Consider the following 19,421-nt stretch of genomic DNA (forward strand, 5'->3'; position numbering starts at 1 on the left):
AAAAACTGCTTGAACTGAAGCTAAGAGGAAATCTTAGGACTTGCATGTTGATTTTATTCAAATATGGTGGATTCTGATAGTGTCTTTACTGCTAATTTATTCTTTTAAAATTATGCTAATATTCTTAATAACCCACAGTTATTTGGAGAAAGGTCAAAAAGATCATTCTTGCACCATTAATAGCTGAAAAGTCAAAGCATACAAATGAGAGGGGGAAAAAAAACATAATTTGCTTTGTTGCAAGAATACCCATTTTGGAAAAACCACAGCTTCGATTAAATCCAGCATTGTGAGTACATTGCTTTTGAATGGTGTTCTTGCAAAAACATTGAGGAGAAGTATAAAAATGAATCATAACAACTTCACTGAACATAAGAATTCTGACAAAAGGTTACCCTGTAATACAGCTTCCTTAGCATCAACAAGAGTTTCTAATTATTCACTTTACTGAAGAGAAAGGTTGAAGCAGAGTACCGAAATTTACTCTTTTATGTAACTGTAGAGGTGACCTAGTATTTCCTATAATTTTTATGCAATCGTAGGCGGACAGGCAGTGATTTTCTGTCCATCCATTTACATGTGAGACTACAATGCTGTTAGCAGTTGTGAATTACAGAATCAACCATAATGTTTGGGAATAGATGAGATTTTTCTTTGATTTAAACTGATTAAGGGGGATTGATTGAGAAGGTGTTGATTTATTAACTTTTTGGAACTGTCCAATTGGAAAACTTTGACTGAAATTTCTTCTTATTTCTTATCGCAAAAGATTATTCTATTACAGATACTACATCATTGGTTCTTGTATGATGGGTTAGCACTGTGTTGTCAGCCGTTTTTAAGATTTGAAGTTCAATATTGTTGAGTTGTGCTGCACTTTTGAGCAAGCTCCCAACCATTACAGCAACTATTCCTATGGGACTGTTATATAATTTGAGCACTTTCAAATAGGATGTATAGCCAGTAAAAGCTTCATTTCCATGTCTGGGTCAACAGCAGAGCAAAACCGCAACAAAACGGAAGTTTCTTAACCACGTGTTATCAGATTAGGGGGAATCTTCCCAGCTTTATGGAGGCATGTTTGTAATCAAATCTTCAAAGTTATGCATTCAGTTGACTCTGCAACTTTGTCTCTACCTCTGTGCACTTTTGTCAGAGGTGGACATTAAACAGTAGATCAGGGAGCCAAATAAATGAAAAAAAATTAAGGATTCACTTAGTGTGGAACACAGACTCTGGTGGGATTTTCCCAGCATGGGTCAAAATGCTTTCTCTTCCACTGCCCCACCAGGCAGGAGGATCATCATTCCCTCTTCAGACTGGGCCTATTATTGAGCCAGCTTTCTAGTGAACATACTTCAAATGATGGAAGAATAACTTCCCCTCGAAATATCAATTAAATCTTCTGTCTTTTGCACGCTCATATGTGGTTCTCAAATCTTTCAGCAACTGGGCAGAGGAGCCCCTCATATTATTTATTTGTCTATGCATGTATTCATTTATTTATTTATTATTTGTTGGATTGAAGGGTCTATTTCTGTGCTGCATGACTCTGTAACACTAATCCACTTTAGTTCATGACAAATAGGCAAATCCAGCAGCATTGTTGCTATCAACGAAAGTGGATTTATACCCCTAAAATGTCTGTTAAAGGTTGGAGAGCAAACAATCAAATGCCAAAAGTGATCATTGTACTGCAGAAATTAGGGTGGTGTTGCAGCAAGTAAAGAAATAAAAGAGCAAAAACAAAGTTGCTGGAGAAGCTCAGCAGGTCTGGCAGCATCTGTGAAGGAGAAAACAAAGTTAACATTTCTGAAACTGGACTTTCTGAGGAAGGGTCACGGGACCCGAAACATTAACTCTGTTTTATCGTTCACAGATGCTGCCAGACCTGCTGAGCTTTTCCAGCAACTTTGATTTTGTTCCTGATTTACAGTATCCACAGTTCTTTTGGTTTTTATTAAAGAAGTAAAAGTTTGGATTAACAGAAATGTAAATGGCTGAGCAGTAATATCACCATAAGTTGCAATTCAATAACAAAAAAAGTCAGAGTTTATTATCCAATTATTAAACTCAATGGTAGTTACTTTGACAATGCTCCCTCCAAAGAGAAACAAGGGGTAAGTTCATTTGTTTCCCCTCCTGATTGATCCTTTCTTCATTAAGACTAACTTTATTCGACTCTATGTCCTTCTTCCACCTCTGAAAGCCAGTACATTAAAATGGCGCTATGCCCCAAACCATAATAAAGGAAATAGTGGTGCTACAGGCACAAGTTCTTCTAATCCTGCAGTTTCTCTACCTTCTTTGAATTTCTTCAAACAATGCCAACCTCAGAGCAGCACCCTGTTTCTTCTTTGGCGTAGTGGTATTATCACTAGACTATTAATCCAGAGACCCAGATAATGTTCTGGGGACCTGGGTTTGAATCCTGCTATGGCAGATGATGGAATTTGAGTTCAATAAGTATCAGGAATTAACAGTCTAATGATGAATCTGTTGTTGATTGTTGGAAAAACCCATCTGGTTCACTAATATCCATTAGAGGAGGAAACTGCCATACTTACCTGGTGTGGCCTGCATGTGACTCCAGATCCACAACAATGTGATTGATTCTCAACTGCCCTCTAGGCAATTAGGGATGGACAATAAATGCTGCCGAGCCAGCGATGCCCTCATGCCATTGAATAAATAAAGGAAGAAAAATTCTCCTCCACTATGGTGAACAGTCTCTTTGAGTGGGCACGTTCCATTCCCTGCACATCAGGTGTCACCACTCTGGCTCTCAAATCCCCTTCACCCAACTTACTGTGTCCCAGTCAGAACGAACCATGTACTTACCTTTAAGTGTGGCTCCAACGCAGCACCCTTCACTCCCTTGTTCGCTCCACACTGCCCTCCAACCCCACCACACCTGGCACCTTCCCCTGCAACCGCAGGAAATGCTACACCTCTTCCCTTACCCCTATCCCAGGCCCCAAGATGACTTTCCATATTAAGCAGAGGTTCACCTGCACATCTGCCAATGTGGTATACTGCATCCACTGTACCCGGTGCGGCTTCCTCTACATTGGGGAAACCAAGCGGAGGCTTGGGGACCGCTTTGCAGAACACCTCTGCTCGGTTCGCAATAAACAACTGCACCTCCCAGTTGCAAACCATTTCCACTCCGCCTCCCATTCTTTAGATGACATGTCCATCATGGGCCTCCTGTAGTGCCACAATGATGCCACCTGAAGGTTGCAGGAACAGCAACTCATATTCCACTTGGGAACCCTGCAGCCCAATGGTATCAATGTGGACTTCACCAGCTTCAAAATCTCCCCTTCCCCCACCGCATCCCAAACCAGCCCAGTTTGTCTCCTCCCCCCACTGCACCACACAACCAGCCCAGCTCTTCCCCTCCACCCACTGCATCCCAAAACCAGTCCAACCTGTCTCTGCCTCCCTAACCGGTTCTTCCTCTCACCCATCCCTTCCTCCCACCCCAAGCCGCACCTCCATCTCCTACCTACTAACCTCATCCCACCTCCATGACCTGTCCGTCTTCCCTGGACTGACCTATCCCCTCCCTACCTCCCCACCTATACTCTCCTCTCCACCTATCTTCTTCTCTCCATCTTCGGTCCGCCTCCCCCCCTCTCTCTCTATTTATTCCAGAACCCTCACCCCATCCCCCTCTCTGATGAAGGGTCTTGGCCCGAAACGTCAGCTTTTGTGCTCCTGAGATGCTGCTTGGCCTGCTGTGTTCATCCAGCCTCACATTTTATTATCTCGGATTCTCCAGCATCTGCAGTTCCCATTATCTCTCACCCTCCATTATAGGACTGTTTGCATTCCCTTGGGGCATTGGTTACCTCAGTTGGCTAGAGAGAGTGATGCTGATCATGTGGGCTTAATTCCTGCACCAGCTGAGGTTACTATGAAGGGTTCTTCTTCTTCTCAGGTCACAGCTGAAGCATTGTGACCCTCAAGTTAAAGTACCACCCATATGCTTTATAGATTGGGATTGCATTTCCTGGGGCCTCATTTTTTAAATTACAATTGAAAAATGTCCAGCTTTATAGAACATAGAACATTACAGCACAGTACAGGCCCTTCGGCCCTCGATGTTGTGCTGACCTGTCATACCGATCTCAAGCCCATCTAACCTACACTATTCTAAGTACATCCATATGCTTATCCAATGTTGACTTAAATGTACCTAAAGTTGGCGAATCTACTACCATGGCAGGCAAAGCGTTTCATTCCCTTACTACTCTCTGAGTAAAGAAACTACCTCTGACATCTGTCCTATATCTTTCACCCCTCAATTTAAAGCTATGCCCCCTCGTGCTCGCCGTCACCATCCTAGGAAAAAGGCTCTCCGTATCAAATCTGCTATTCTAGTTTTTAAATGGGAGTCTACTGTATTGGCTTAGCAGATGATATCTGAACAATAAACAAAATCTTTGTGAATTTTCTGAACACATCTGCTAATGCACCGAACGTGATATTTTTAAGGTGGTTTAATGAAATCCAATAGGTGGCAGACTTTAAAAAACAGTGTTTTGGAAGTAGAAGGCAGCAAAAAAAGTGATGGATTAGTCTGTTTAAGATATTGAGGGGAAAAAGCTAAGTCATGTGAGATTTGATCCCTAGTCTGTATTGAGCACACTGCTCACTGATGAAGCAGCAAATTGGTGCAACATGAAGCCTCTTTCTCTTGGATTGGAAAGTCAGAGAACGTTGTTGGGGAACACAGCAGGTTTTCAATTTTCATGCCAGACACGAGCCATATGAAGAAAGGACAAAAAAAGCAAAATAAACTAAAATATTAATCTTAGTGTACTGTTAAAGCAATTGAAGTGATGCTGCTATATTCTTTGAAACAGTGCAATGCTGACACTAAAGTCTTTGCTGAGTGTAAATAATTTTATAAACAGAAAGAAATGAAAATTGCCCCAAAACATTAAAATCAAGATAATTATTGAACTCACAAATAGTTTGACAGGAACTGAGCCCCAGAAAGTTATACATTCTGGGTCAGCGGAGTAATTATCTCAGATTCTCCAGCATCTGCAGTTCCTACTATCTCAAATGTTATCTCACATTCAGGTCATTTAGGATCTTTTGAACCCAACTTTCCAGAAGGCAATGGGAAGCAATTTTTAGTTACTGTAAAAGAACTCTTAAACAAGTTTTGCTTTTAAAACAAACTGTATGTACCTTATGATTAAGAGAAATACATTTTGCAGCATGTAATAACTGCAGCACCTGCTGGTGATGTAGAGAACTGCATGCGAATGTATTCTCACACAGAGGTTTCTGCTTGATAGGTTGCTAACGTAACAGACAATATTTATCACTGAAGTTTTCTTTTGGTACCTCTTTGTTACCTGGTTGTGAACACCATACAGTAATGTTATAGAGCCTTAGTCTGTCAGCATCTACATGCACTACTACCACAAAATCAACTGAAGAATTTATAAAGAACAGTTGCAAGGGAGTGAAAAAATGAACTACAGATTTTTACCAGGACAGTAACCAAAAATGTTTTTGTATTAGTCCTTCGGTGGAATTCCTGGTTCATTAATGTACAGCTAGTCAAATGAATGGGTGTCCTATTGACGTTTGATGGCTTTGGGATGTTGGAATATCAAAGGCTTGGACACTAACTCAGCCAGAAGAAAGATGGATTCAGGGAGAAATGGAGTCTGTCGTGGGGAGAGGAATGGTGTAGGGTGTTATGAGGCTTTGTGGAGTGGAGGTTAAAGCCTAAGGTTCCAGCAGGTCAAATGATTGACATGTTATGGAAACATAATTCTTAAAGATTAATGTGGCTCTCATCTGATTCTAGCAAGTATCAGCCCATTAAAGAAAAGCTGTAGGAAAAGCGATTATGGAGCATAAATCAGATGATAAATCACCTAGCTCATTTTTAATTTGGATACCACCACATTTTTAACCTGTCAGGTGAAGTTAAACCTTATAATTTAGTGGGCTGGGAAGAAAACATTATAATCTTCTATTTACTTATATTTTGTTTCTTACATTGTATTTACTTGAGTTACATTCTGTTTTATGATGTAACCCACATCACTTCAATAAACTTGCTGCCTTTCCATTTATTATTTTCAACAATCTGGGAATTTCAGATACCTCAAATAAACTTAGAAATCACACTTCAGTGATCAGTATTATGTTAAACAGTTCAGAGTGATATTAGATGCTACATTTGCCAAGTTTGAGACACAATGAATTTCTGAATGACCACACTCTTCTTAGATTTTAGAATTCTTTAAATAACACCAGCTTTCAGATATGTCAAACTTTATTTTCAAAAAGAAATTTCTTCATAAAAAATGCATTTTTTAATATTTTCTTGATATAAATGACACTTAATATAAAATACAGTGGGGTAGCATTTCCTTAATGCTTACGCTGAACCCATATCTTACGATAATTATGGATTCATGAATACAATTTACAATACTTGTTTACAAGTTACAATAGTTACAACTCAGTCCAACTGAGCTACTAGAACGTTACTTGCAGAAAACAACCGTAATCTGATCATTAATGCAGTAGCCTTGGTGTCGTATATTGCATATTTTCAAGTAACATTTCTTGCTTAAAAGAATTCTGAAGTGTGGCTAACATTACCAGTCTTTTAAATTGGTGCTGTGAGAATGTTTAGAAGTACAATGGCAATGAATAATTATTGTTTAATAATAAAAAGTAAAAGAATTTCACCTTCTATGAAAAGGTGGCATTGTTTTAGAATATTCCTAAATGAATTGCTATTGATGATTGTCTCCTTAAAATGCAGTTACAGTTCTGGGGAAGCAGGGTGCTCAAAATTGTGCACATAAAAGTCTCAATCATTATAAAATGACCAAACAGTCCATTTGAGTAGTTTTGGTTAATGAAGAAATATTGGTCAGGATATAGAAAACTATCTTGATTGACTTTTATTATTGTCATGCCACCTTTCAATGTGCACCCGAGATTACAAATGAGTTAACAGCTCACCTCTACAATGTCACCTTCAATATGGTTCTTCCTTAATATTTTATCAAAGAGTCAGGCTGGATTATGTGCTCCAGTTAAAAAACAAGTGAAGATTTTAAAACTGATGATTTACTAGTTAACCGAAAAAGCTTTGACTTATTAAATTTATAAACTTCAAGAAAGTGCAGATGGAGCGTTGATGCTGGTCAAAATAGTTCTGGAGATTTGACTTTGTTTGGATTCACTGTCAGTATCAAACAATCCCATTCTAGCTATTGAGCAGCCAGAGAGACAGGATAGTGCCTATGTTAATCGGTGTACCCTGTAACTAATTTAGGTTACAGCAATTTAAAGGTGGCATGAAAATTACAGCATAAAGCAGCAAACCCGAATATTCAAGTACTATCTCTATTCTTCACTAAAATCTGAATAAAAACCAAAGTAGTTACACATATCAACTAACATTATGTAAATAGTAAGGTGGTGAAAATTAATTGCATCTAACTGGCCAGAATGAATTATTTTGCAACAATGATATCAGGGAGATATGTATAAAGTGCATGCCATTAGTGACGTTAATTGCCTTTCAAATGGACAAATTTTTGCAGCAGCAATAATATTAATATATTTTCTATTTTGTCCTTTGAAAATAAATAGCACAAAAAAATTTAAAAACAATACCTTACACACCTAGCACTCAACAATGGATTTGTACGTATGTACTTAATGCTCACCAAAATCTTCACAATGTATCTTTCAATCAGTTAACTGCCTTTTAATAAAATCACATAATGCACTGGGATTCCTTCTTGGCCAAATAGGGCCTGTTAGAAGTAGAAATCACTGAGGGTTGATAAATGTTAATGAAGACTATATTATGTTTGATGTTAGCAGTTGTTTGGAGATGAAAAGGGAAATGCCAGCATGCTTGAGATTGCTCAAGAGATGAACCTTTACTATGTCCCTATTTCCTTTGACCACACAACGTGAAGAATCCCAGATCTCTTGAACTTCACTCACGAGTAATTTAAAGTATTAAGGTTATGAAGAATGAAAATAAAAACAAATACAGATGAATTGCTGATGGATGAGTTGACTTGATCAATATTGAATGTTGACAGTTCCATGACCATTGGTACTTTGATTATACCTCATCCAAATTACAACCCTGTGTAATAAATGAAGAAAATATAACTTGCGTTTGACATATTTCACATAGGTTCAAAGTATTCAAATTGATGTTGCTGACTGATAAGGTAAATGTGACTTACAACTTATTAGTTTTCTTCATTTTTCCATATTTCAATAACGGTCATGTTGTGGTGCTTCAAATAGTCGCAATATGGTAACTATCATCTGGGGAAAAAAATTGCTTTTGTCAAATTACAGTTCCAGAAATACACTCTACAAAATTACTGTCATGTTACTAGGGAACAAGCAGATATTTGAAACATGGAATGTTTGCAGTTATCAATTTGAATTGGTTCAAAACATTCAAAATTTGTCTTCATAATCACCTCACCCTATTGTATTTTGGTATTTTCTTACTGCCCTTTCAGACCATGTCCCATTCCATAGCTAAAACCTCCTCCAACTTTCTGCATCTGTATGTGGCATTTTATTGATCTATTTACCTGGTCATCGATGCCACCCATGCCCATCCCACAACTCCAGCCCCCACTCCACCAATTTCTTTAGACACTCACTGTTTCTAACAGTATCCTGTTGATTTGATACATCCTAAAGTAGCCCCATTTGGTTTTAATGCCTTAGATTGCTGACCAGTATTCTTTCTTAGATTGTGTGCCAAGATGGAACTGTACAGCTGAAACATCCCAATTCAGATGGTTGGGGTGCCCAGTCAATACCTTTGTTCCACTGAAGCTGTAATATATTCACTCTTTTCAATGGGTCAAGACTAAATGCAACATTTTAAAACCCAACTGTAGTGTGGCACAAATAAAACTCTCCCACGCCACTGACAAACTCAGTCATACCAATATTAATGAAATAGACCTTCAGAAATAACCTGGAGGTATTTCCAAATTGAGGCTTTTTTTTGGGAAATTAACTCACACAGAAATAAAATTCTGCTACTCAACAAATGATACATAATTAACACTAGAAAGACAATCTAGGCAGTATGTCAGAGGCTAAAACCTTGGAATCATTTACAAAGGATGTTGGATGCTGCGAAAAAGGAAAGGGAAAGTGCAGATTAATCTGGAAGTGGTAGTTTGAACAAGCCAAAGATTTTTCCTACCTGTGCTGGCTTTCTTTAATGACCTGCAGAGGCCCCTCAATCTATCTTAACTTTGTATTAATTAGTGCGATTGAATTTTGGTTGATACTTATGCTTTTGATTTATTCCTAAGGTACTATCTACGAATTAGGATGGAGATATTTTCTGCCCTTTGTAAAGTTCACCCATATTCCATGGGTCACAGAAACTATGATCAGTCACAAGCCCTTCAGTAACAAGGTTTTTCAAGGCCATGCCTTTCTGTGCAACACCACTTGGTTGCCTCTCAGTGTGATTGAGATTAGTAACTTGCCACATTGCATCTGAGATTTTTATACAACAAAAAAATGATATAAGCAACTACAATGTTAATGGCAGCAACACAACGCAAAAGTTATCAGGGGCAAAATGTTGTTTGAATCCTTTATTGTAATCCTGCAATAACTCTTGTAATGAAGGTCTGAAAAACAGTCCGCAGTTTAGATATGCCAGACTCCAGCTTCACTTTAGGGTTTCCACTCCGCTTTATAATGTGGAACCTATATCTGCCACTTTTTAGCCTAGTTACACAGAGGAAGTGGGTGAGAGCAGGATTTCTGCAGAGAGTCCCTTTAGCCACAAGGTATACTGACCACCTTCCTAATGAACCTGTCAATGTACCATCTTGGCGACCTAGCCCAGGAAATAGCCGAAGCACCTGAAAACTAAGATATATTGGAGCATTTTCTTTTGCATATCGTTCCCCATAGAAAACAGACCAAGGGGATTTTTTCTGTTATGGTGGGTTACAATTCTTGTGCCCTATTGCCAGACTGAAACCTCATGTTGCATATTGCATCACCCCAAAACCAATGCTGCAGCTGTGCTTGGAGTAGTGAGTATCCACCACATAGTCAATGGGATCAGAATGGGAGACCCCTGCTTGCAGTAATTCTAGTATTTGATTCCATCATATGTATTTAGACCACTGATATTTTCCTGCAGCACTTTATTTTCCACAATTGGTTAAACAGCAGGTATCATTCAGCATACATAGACAGCGTTGTACCTTGTCTTCCATCAATTTGTCGACAAACATGCTGACTTCCTCTACACCATTGATCTGGAGTTTGTTGATCGCCAAGATTTGATCTCCCAATTTCAGAGGACACTTCTTATCTGAAGACATGACACTATTGCCAAGAACAATTTTGTTAACAAACGCCGCTCTCAATCCTGTCAGTCTTATTAGAAGAAAGTGTGTAAGCAGAATGGAGGGGCTTTTGTGTTGCAGTGGTAGCGTCCTTTACTATGGGTTCAAGTTCCACTGCTCCACAGAGTGTATCGTAATATTTCTGAACAGGCTGGTTAAAAATTAAAAGATCAAATACAGACATGAGAACTGGTGACTGATGCAAAATAAACCACATGGTGGCACCAGCTTCCTTACTCATGGGCTTCCTAGGCAATCAGTCATGAAAGAAACTGAAGTCATTTTAATGGCATTAGGAATGAGTAATTAATGGAAAATTAAATTGCTCATGTCTTCATTCGATCAGAGAGATGGTGTGTATGTGTTGGGTACAAAGCTGGAATTTCCTACAGGTTTGCACAAATTTATGTACACATATTTGTTTGTCAAATACAATGCATTGAGTAAGAACATGTGAGCTGAATCACACCTCTGAGGAAAGTGTTTCCAGCCTGAATTTCTATTCAGTGGATAGATATTTGCAGGCTTTATTATAAACCTATGATTCTCCCTTCTGAATTTTTTTCTCAATCCAACCCAATCGGGTAAGCGTTTACAATTATGTGAGTAAGAGGAAAACCTGTTCCTTCTGTTCAGTGGAGATTTGAATAAATAATATAAAGAACCAACATGGTGTGTGAATTGCTTTAAGGAAAAAAAATCAGAACAATTTTCTAATAGTTAATTCCACACTTATGTAAAATTGTTGCAGTAAGCAATTCAGGCAGCATCTTTGAAACATACACCAGACTCTGCTCAGATCTTCCCTCTCACTAAGTGCTGCTTGAGGTGATGGATATATGGGATGCTATTTTATGCCATATGCATAAAAAGCCCAGTTACCACTTTCCCTTCACCACTCCAAACTCCAGGGAATATTTGATGCCCATGTAACACTGCTGTTTTTATTTAAACTGAGCAAATGCAATAAATACATTTATTCTGATTTTTTTTCACATTGATCGACAACATTGCATTCAATTAACAAGAATCAATTTTTGAAAGTGAGAGTTAATTTGAACGTTTATTCGATAATATGACATTGAAATGAAATGCTGACAGTTACTTACCAGACTTTCTGATGTGCTTGATGAATTGACATATTGTTTTTGAAATCATTCCGGTGAACTATAACATCTAATTTCTCCAGCTTTTGTTCTTCTGTAACATTGCTAAAACAAAAATATGTAAATGCTGATACCCACTTAGTGGAAATATTCTCAGTTGTTTTTGAGATTCGCACTGAACCCTAACATTCCACAAATTGTTAAAATGATTTTGATAGATACTTTCAGTGCCCAGTCAAAGATATTGTTTTCATTTTAACGCACTCTGCCTGGGAATGGTAGTCTCAGAAGCCAAATATGAAACTACAGAGGGGCACAGAAATTAAAAATCGCATCCAAAAGGTGCCTGATTTGTTTCGCATGTAGCAGAATTCTGAACCAATTTTTCATATATGCTTTAAGATATTACAGCATTTAATACAGGGGATGCTTTAATCTTCTTCATGTATAATTGGAAGGTGAGTTATGCATGTTTCTCAACATTTTCAGTGACCATGTCCTTCAGAGGGTCAGTATGGACTTGATGGGTTGAATGGCCTGCTTCCAGGGATTCTATGACTCTTGCACAACACCAGTAGATCTGTGTTACACTAGATTGCCCTTGATCTTGGAAATGGAGCCCTGATCACCCCATTTCAATGCTTGTTAAAGTCCATTTTCATTAGGCACCTGATAAAACCTTAGGGAGTTTAGCAATGAAGAGGCAGCTTGTCAGTCCTCTGGGGACAGGTTAAACTTTGTTTTGGACCAACCAAATGTTAGTACAAAAATGTACACTTTAACTGGGCCTTATGGATTTTGTTTGGTTCATGGAATAACTGAATAATATTTTTGGACCGTCTCTTTGCAGACTGACAGATTTTCTCCACAACAGGCATCTGTTTTATTTAAAGGGTGAGACAGCAATAACTTGTTTGAAATGACTTAGTATTCAAGGTGAAATGTGTAAAACAAAACTGTACACCAGAAATGGAAACATTCCCTTCAGGAAAATAAAACTCAAATGAGAGCAAAACAGAAATTGTCTTTGAATTGTTAACGGCACTAGGGGAATGGATTCAAGCAACTTCTTCACACCAGAACAGGGAAAGAAGTCATTTGCCTGAAAATGCTTGAAATAAATCTGAGATTTTATATGTATGAAATAGATTGACCTGTCAGAATATTTTTGCCATGTTTAGTAAATTGAAGTACTGATTACAGTCAATGATAAAGAGTCCAAGATGTTTGTTTACACAGTTTGTACGATCTGCATACCATTTGATCTCCTGGGCAACATACATGAAGTTTAACTGCATGGTTCCCAAGTTGTCAATATCGACAATTTCTGCCTCCAAACTTAAGGAGGGTGGCTGAAAATAAACATTCCTAAAAGTCAAAGACCAGGAAGTTCAACAGCCTACAGCTCGGTGTGAAGGGAGCAGAGATACAGAAAAGCACAGAGGCCAGTGACTTGAGGTAATCCTGTATTTGGACTTGAACTTTTGTTTTTACTTCTTGGTACTTTCATGAAACTTCCATCGTGGGTTGGTGCAAAATAAATTGTAGCTACTATGTACGCCTAGTCAATAATATATTCCATCTGAGTCCTTTGGTTATTCTCAGATGCTTATGACCATTTAAATATATTCATATTAGATAAAATATATTGTTTAAACAAATAGACGTGGACACTTTCAGGTTTTGGATAATGTTGAGAGCCTGAACATTTTGGTTAATGAAGCATAAGTTTCTGTATCTAATGTCAACATAATGAGATTGTGGCAGAATAAATAATCAGGCTTGTGTAGGCTGCCATAAAATGCATCTCTGTCCTCACAAGAAATCTAAGGCAATACACAGTCTGCCAAATGGGACACTGCATATTGCAGAAATATGTTAAAAGGTAGACAGACTGAGTGTCTTAAGACACATACTTTACTCAGGCCTAAAACTTGCATGGATTGATTTGGAATCCTCGGCCTGATATTAAACATTGCAATGAACAGTGTATATATTGGGCTCGGGGACAGCGTGTAGGCAGAAGCCCAGGGTTGGAGGTTAGGAGACTCTTGAGTCTCACAGCAGACAGTGAAGTCAGGAATCTGAACCCAGTTTTCAAGATTGCCCCAGTTTGTGCATGCACACTCTTGGAGTTCTCATGGGACCCAGTCAGATTCGCTACAAGGCCAGCGGGGGAAAACAATGCCTCCAACTTTTCTCAGTCAGCAGTGGTTCCAGTTCCAGCGGTGGGAGTGGAGCTAGGGCTGTCACGTCATGCCCCCTCAAACCCACCAATCAATATTGCTTTGGGTCCCAGAAACATCACCATTTACTCTATGCATATTTATGCAGAAACCCACAGCTCTGCCGTGCTTTCTGGTGGATCACCTGCTTTCTCTGCTCACATAACAATTTGGAGTCCTCACTGACACCATAAGGAAGAGATGATTGTTGCGGACAATGCTGACATTTATTCAGGAAGAGATCATCTGGCACTAACACACCATTCCTGCAAGAACATGAACTATCTGTTTGCCCAGAATTTATTATGTAGGAACATGATGTACTTTACTGCAAACACTTTAAAGTTGGTAAACCACATGCCCGCTATAAATCAACAAAATACCAATGTTTACATAAGAGTATTAATAATTTTGATCCCAATTCTTGCACTTTACCGGAAAATTCTCTCAAATGAATTGTTGTTCAAAGCATTATTTTGCATTGTCAGGAGTGAGATTGTAATACAGTGTCAGAGTTCAAATTATATTATAAAATTTAAATTACCATGGATCAGTGTGATTGGAAATACATGCAATTGGTGAAAAGTTGTCATTTGTAGAAATTTGCTGATGTAGGTTTTTAACCACACTAAGATTCATTTCTCACCTCAGCACTACAGTTCCAAGAGAAGAAAACAGGGTTCTACTCATTTATCTACCTACAAACAGGACTCAACTGGCATCGACATCTGTAATGTTTACTTAAGCTCAACACTACAGATCAGTCACGGTCAAAATTCCACTCTGCCACACCCTGGCAATTTATCACAAAATTGTGCACTTGCAGTGTTATTTTGCAGCATAGCGACATTTTTCCTTTAAAACATTGGTGTCAATCTCAAGACAAGGCTTTATAAAGAGATATCACTTAGTGAACCCAGTCAGTATTGATAGTGGACATTGATGGCAGGGTGTGGTGCAATTTCTATGAGGGAAGATGCTGCTTCTGGAACTGCAACCTTAAAGTTTTTAAAAGGTTGTTTTTATGATGGTTTCAGTGATACAATGTTATAAAATGTTTTACTACTGTCAGATGGAATTGCACTCCACGACCGAATCCAAACTGGAGGCCAGTTTGCTGAGTTATTCTGAACAATGATCAGACTCCAATTTACAGCACTGTAAATGATAGACATTGAAAATTAGCTGACACTGTCTGTAATTGTTAAATATTAACCCGAGTCAGGAGTCAGCTAAAATAGAATAAAAGAAAGTAATTGGAGTGATGACCTTATTACACTTTTTCCTGAATCTTTTTAGGAGGTGATATTGTCAACAAGAGTAAATCAAGGTTTATGGATTAAATCTTTGTTTTAATGCTGTTATTGATATTTGCTAATCGTTATCATATTATTTTAATCTTTATGGTATTTATTAAACTTTGTACTGGTAGTCAAAAATTCATCTAAGTTTTATTACAGTGAGTTTATTTGTTGGATTCCTAGGAAACATCTTATAAACATTGGAAATATAGAGCCCCATAGGCTGCTCTCTCATTAGACAGAGGTGATTGGTGGGGAGTTTAACTTGAGGGTCACAATACCTCAGGCCAGGCAGAGAGGGCAGGTCCTTCATAGTGACTACATGCAATTTGGGAACTGAACCCTTTTTGTGGAAAGCATATGCCTATCACATTGATCTCATAAAGAAGGTGACCTTCCATTCAAACTGCCAATTCTGACAGCGATAGCAGTGGAAAGTATCAGCCAATACCACTTCCAAGAGCTGACACCTATCATGTTTGGATAAACGCTAAGACATTACATAAATACAAAACACTTTCTGTAACTTAAATCAGCATGTACTACTACACTGATATACACAAGCACATAATTCTTTCTAAACTTCCATTTGTAGTTTTCACACAGCCAATCTCATCTCATTTTTGATTCCACACATTATCTTCTGTATTTTAGCTTATCATACAAATCTTAATGATATTGTCAAATGTACATACTTGGTTAAATTGGAAATAGTTTCTTCTTCGTCAATCTGTTCTGAACAGTCAAAAGTGGAGTTGGTGCTTGTCCTGCTTCGACTATAAGGAAAAAAAACCAAACACAGAAATGCAACTGTTTTTGATTTATCATAGGCATCTGATGGTCGCACACAGTCACTTCATTTACCATTTTCAATAGACTCCAGATGATACTGCACATACTGGTGTCAATGATTGAAGAGGATGAAATTTTAAAAACACCCTATAAATCAATTATTTTTAATATAATTCTACTCTAGTCTTAAAGTCAGCTGTATTTACTGATGGGTCTGAGAAATCCCTGGCCTTGACTCAGTTGTTCTTGAAAAAGGTGTCAAAATATGCGATCAATTTTTATTTTAAAATCAAAATTATGAATGAAAATTATTTGAAGAATTAAGATTATTTCGTTCATTTTTCATAAAGGCCTGATAGGGTGTGTTTTGTTTTGTCAACAAACAATTTTTTGTTTTAAAAATGCCAACTTTGTTAATGGATAATAACTTGTATTATTTTCCTATGTTATGCTGCTTTGGTTTTGATTGCTGCAGAGCAGTTATAAATTATTTTCAGTGAATGTCCATTGACTTGATAGACACATGAATGGGAGGCAGAGAGAGGGATGGAAACTGTGCAGGGGTAATAAGTAACAGGTCATAAGGATGGGAATCAGCACGGGCTTGGTGGGCCAAAAGGGCCTGTTCCTGTGCCATCTTGAATTGCATTATATTTTATACATCTGACAGCCCTTCATTTGAAAAGGACCAATTTATTGCAACCTAGATATGAGAAAAGCGATTGACATCTCCAAATTTAAACCATGTAGCAGTGAGGTGCACGTGCACAGATACTGTAGTAGGACACCACTAAAGCACTAGCTGCACATTTGAACTGTTTAAAAACTACTTAAGTATTTAAATATGAATCATAATTTAAATTTCATTCCTAATTAATCCCAACAGTCATGTAATCATCAAGGTCTTTAATAGTATTTTGAATCAAGTAATTAAAATATCCGTAATTAAATTTATACCTAATGACAATCTTTGAAGTGTAACAGTAACAAGACGATTAATTCAGTTGAAAAGGCATTAATTACATGAATTAGAAAGACAATTCTTAAATGGTACTGGTGTTGGCCATGCACAAGAAACCGTTGCCAGCTGCCCACTAATGCATATTTAGCTTGTAATGAACTGGTGCCTTTTTGCCCACCACATGGGAGGATTACAAGGTTGTTTAGGTGTTGTATGACCAAGATTCTGGGGATAGAGTCTTACCATGCCCTGACCAATGATGGCAAGGAAGTTGAGCGAATTGTGTGAATTCAGGTAGCATGGTGGCTCCGTGGTTAGCACTGCTGCCTTAAAGCGCCAGACACCCGGGTTCGATTCCACCTTCAGGTGACCGTGTGTGGAGTTAGCACGTTCTCCCCATGTCTGCATGGGTTTCCTCCCACAGTCCAAAGTTGTGCAGGGTAGGTGGATTGGCCAAGTTAAAGTGCCCATAGTGTTCAAGGCTGTGTAGATTAGGCAGGTCATAGTGGGATGGGTCTGGGTGGGATGCTCTGAGGATCGGTGTGGACTTGTTGGGCTGAAGGGCCTGTTTCCACACTGTAGGGATTCTGTGAATCAACAGGGGGTGCTTCCCATGGTCAAGAGCAAAAAGTCCCATTTTCCAACCAAGTATTGAACAGTGAGATGGGATTAATCGCAACAGGGCAGTGAGAGTCCCATTCACAGACATCACTATACATATTAAATTTCCCAATATTACACTATCTCACTTCTTTGATATGCAATTTCCCCTGCTTCTATCTGTTGCACAGAGTGAAGACTGAGACAGAGACAATGCCTGACATGAAAGGCAACATGATAACCTGGTGACACTATCTTGTCACCTGCTGCCCAGCCCTCCAAATCAGTCACCAGCATTACAGGGCACTCTCCATTAGTAGTGACCACATTGACCCCTCCCTGCCCCTATTCCCAAACTCAAACAAGCCATTCAAGGTAGCTGCAGGCAGCCAGCACTTAATAGTATACACAGCTGGCCTTTAGGGATGGCAGTGACACCAGGAATGCCAGGGGATTCTGGCACTGGACAATACTTACTCCAGTGGCAAGTAGGAGAATACGTTAGGGGTACAGTGCATTGTCAATGGAGGAGAATGAGATGATTGCAAGGGTCTGCTGAGGGAAACTTTTGTGAAACTTGTCGAAAAAAGCCACTCAGCTGATCTCTGATCAGATTCAGCCCTAGGTCTTTGTTCAGCTTGCAACTTTAAACAGGATTTGTTAAACCAATACTGGTGTCAATCATGTCTATCCTCTAGATTATTCCACTGCAATTAGAAGAAATTACACATGGAGAGTTTTGCAATTTATAAGGAAAGAGGAATGTAGTTTAAAAGAAAGTCAACAAAAGTACAAACATTTTATTTTTCGTCATTGAATTTATATTCAGATTCATTTGTATGATCTCTCAATTACTCACATTGAAGCCATGGGCATGTAGATCCCAGAGTCTCCAGATTCTGGCCTTTCATTTTTCCATTGACGCATCTGTTTAAAAGAAAATTAAAGCAGTTTTTGAATGTTGATGCAAATGAAGTTTATTAAATATTTGAACAGGAAATTTACAAACCCTTCTGTTATTACAGTAATGGGCATAAAGTTAGTATACAATAAATTCAAACCCAATTTACAGATACACAAAAATGTCTGTTCTGAACAAGGGTCACTGCTCAAAACCTTAACTTATTTCTCTCTCTCTCCACTGATGCTGCCAGACCTGCTGAGTTTCTCCAGCACTTTATTTTTATTTCAGATTTCCAGCAATTGGCTTTCATTCAAACGTCTTTTTTTTTTGCTATGGTTTTCTTTGTTAATAAACAGCTATGACTCTGGTTGGAGTATTGTTATTCAGTTTGTGATGACTGGCAAAAGATTTCCAACTAAAGTTTTTTGAATACAATTTAACTTGCCTTGCAAGCGTTAGCATCGGACTTGATTATCAAATTTCCAGACATAAATCTTATATGCCATTATCCTTTTAATATCTTGTTTAATCAATCTGAAGGAATTTCAGCACTTTTACTTGATAAACTATTTATAGTTTTAGGTATTCATCAGATGAGTGATGTCAAAGCAGGAGATTGGTACACTTCCCATTTTGAGAACCCAGTGTCATCTTCAGATGCTCCCAAAATAGATTGTTAAATGCAGAGTAATGCCCCTCCCCTAAGCTGGCAAGAACAAGGACATGCTAATATTCAATTTCTCCCTTCCCTTCTTTCCCAACCTGTTGGATACAAGACTCCCTTGATTGACAGAAAATGTTTCTAAGTACACCTGTGCCACTTGTTTCCAAGGCATGTGCAAAGATTGTGCAATAAAGTTGCTGTCTGTATTCAAAACATCTGGCCTTTCACAGAACCTCTACAGTGTGAAAGCAGGCCATTTAGCCCACACTGACCCTCTGAAGAGCATCCCACCCAGATGCACTCTGTCCACCCTGTAAATCTGCAGTTCCCATTACTAATCCATCCAGCCTGTACATCCCTGTACACTACAGGCAATTCAACATGGCAAGATTCACCTAACCTGCACAACTTTGGACTGCGGAAGGGAACTGGAGCACTGTG

The 19,421-nt window shown here is 38.5% G+C and overlaps 1 protein-coding gene across 4 annotated transcripts in view; it reads right to left on the reverse strand.

Annotated features, from left to right (window-relative positions):
• Positions 1-6,369: 6,369 nt before the first annotated feature.
• The window catches only part of LOC125461964 (pleckstrin homology domain-containing family S member 1-like), a 71,582-nt gene continuing 58,530 nt past the window's right edge, over positions 6,370-19,421 (reverse strand). For all 4 annotated transcript variants that reach the window (XM_059653040.1, XM_059653041.1, XM_059653042.1 and 1 more), the window contains exons 11-16: positions 18,272-18,339; positions 15,755-15,835; positions 11,537-11,638; positions 10,284-10,407; positions 8,265-8,349; positions 6,370-8,161 (exon numbers count right to left, since the gene is read on the reverse strand). In XM_059653040.1, the coding sequence (XP_059509023.1) occupies positions 8,296-8,349; positions 10,284-10,407; positions 11,537-11,638; positions 15,755-15,835; positions 18,272-18,339 (429 nt within the window). In that variant the 3' untranslated portion in view covers positions 6,370-8,161; positions 8,265-8,295. The remainder of the gene's footprint in view (positions 8,162-8,264; positions 8,350-10,283; positions 10,408-11,536; positions 11,639-15,754; positions 15,836-18,271; positions 18,340-19,421) is intronic.

Source organism: Stegostoma tigrinum, chromosome 20 (genome assembly GCF_030684315.1).
Source record: "Stegostoma tigrinum isolate sSteTig4 chromosome 20, sSteTig4.hap1, whole genome shotgun sequence".
In the NCBI taxonomy this organism is placed as follows: domain Eukaryota; kingdom Metazoa; phylum Chordata; class Chondrichthyes; order Orectolobiformes; family Stegostomatidae; genus Stegostoma; species Stegostoma tigrinum.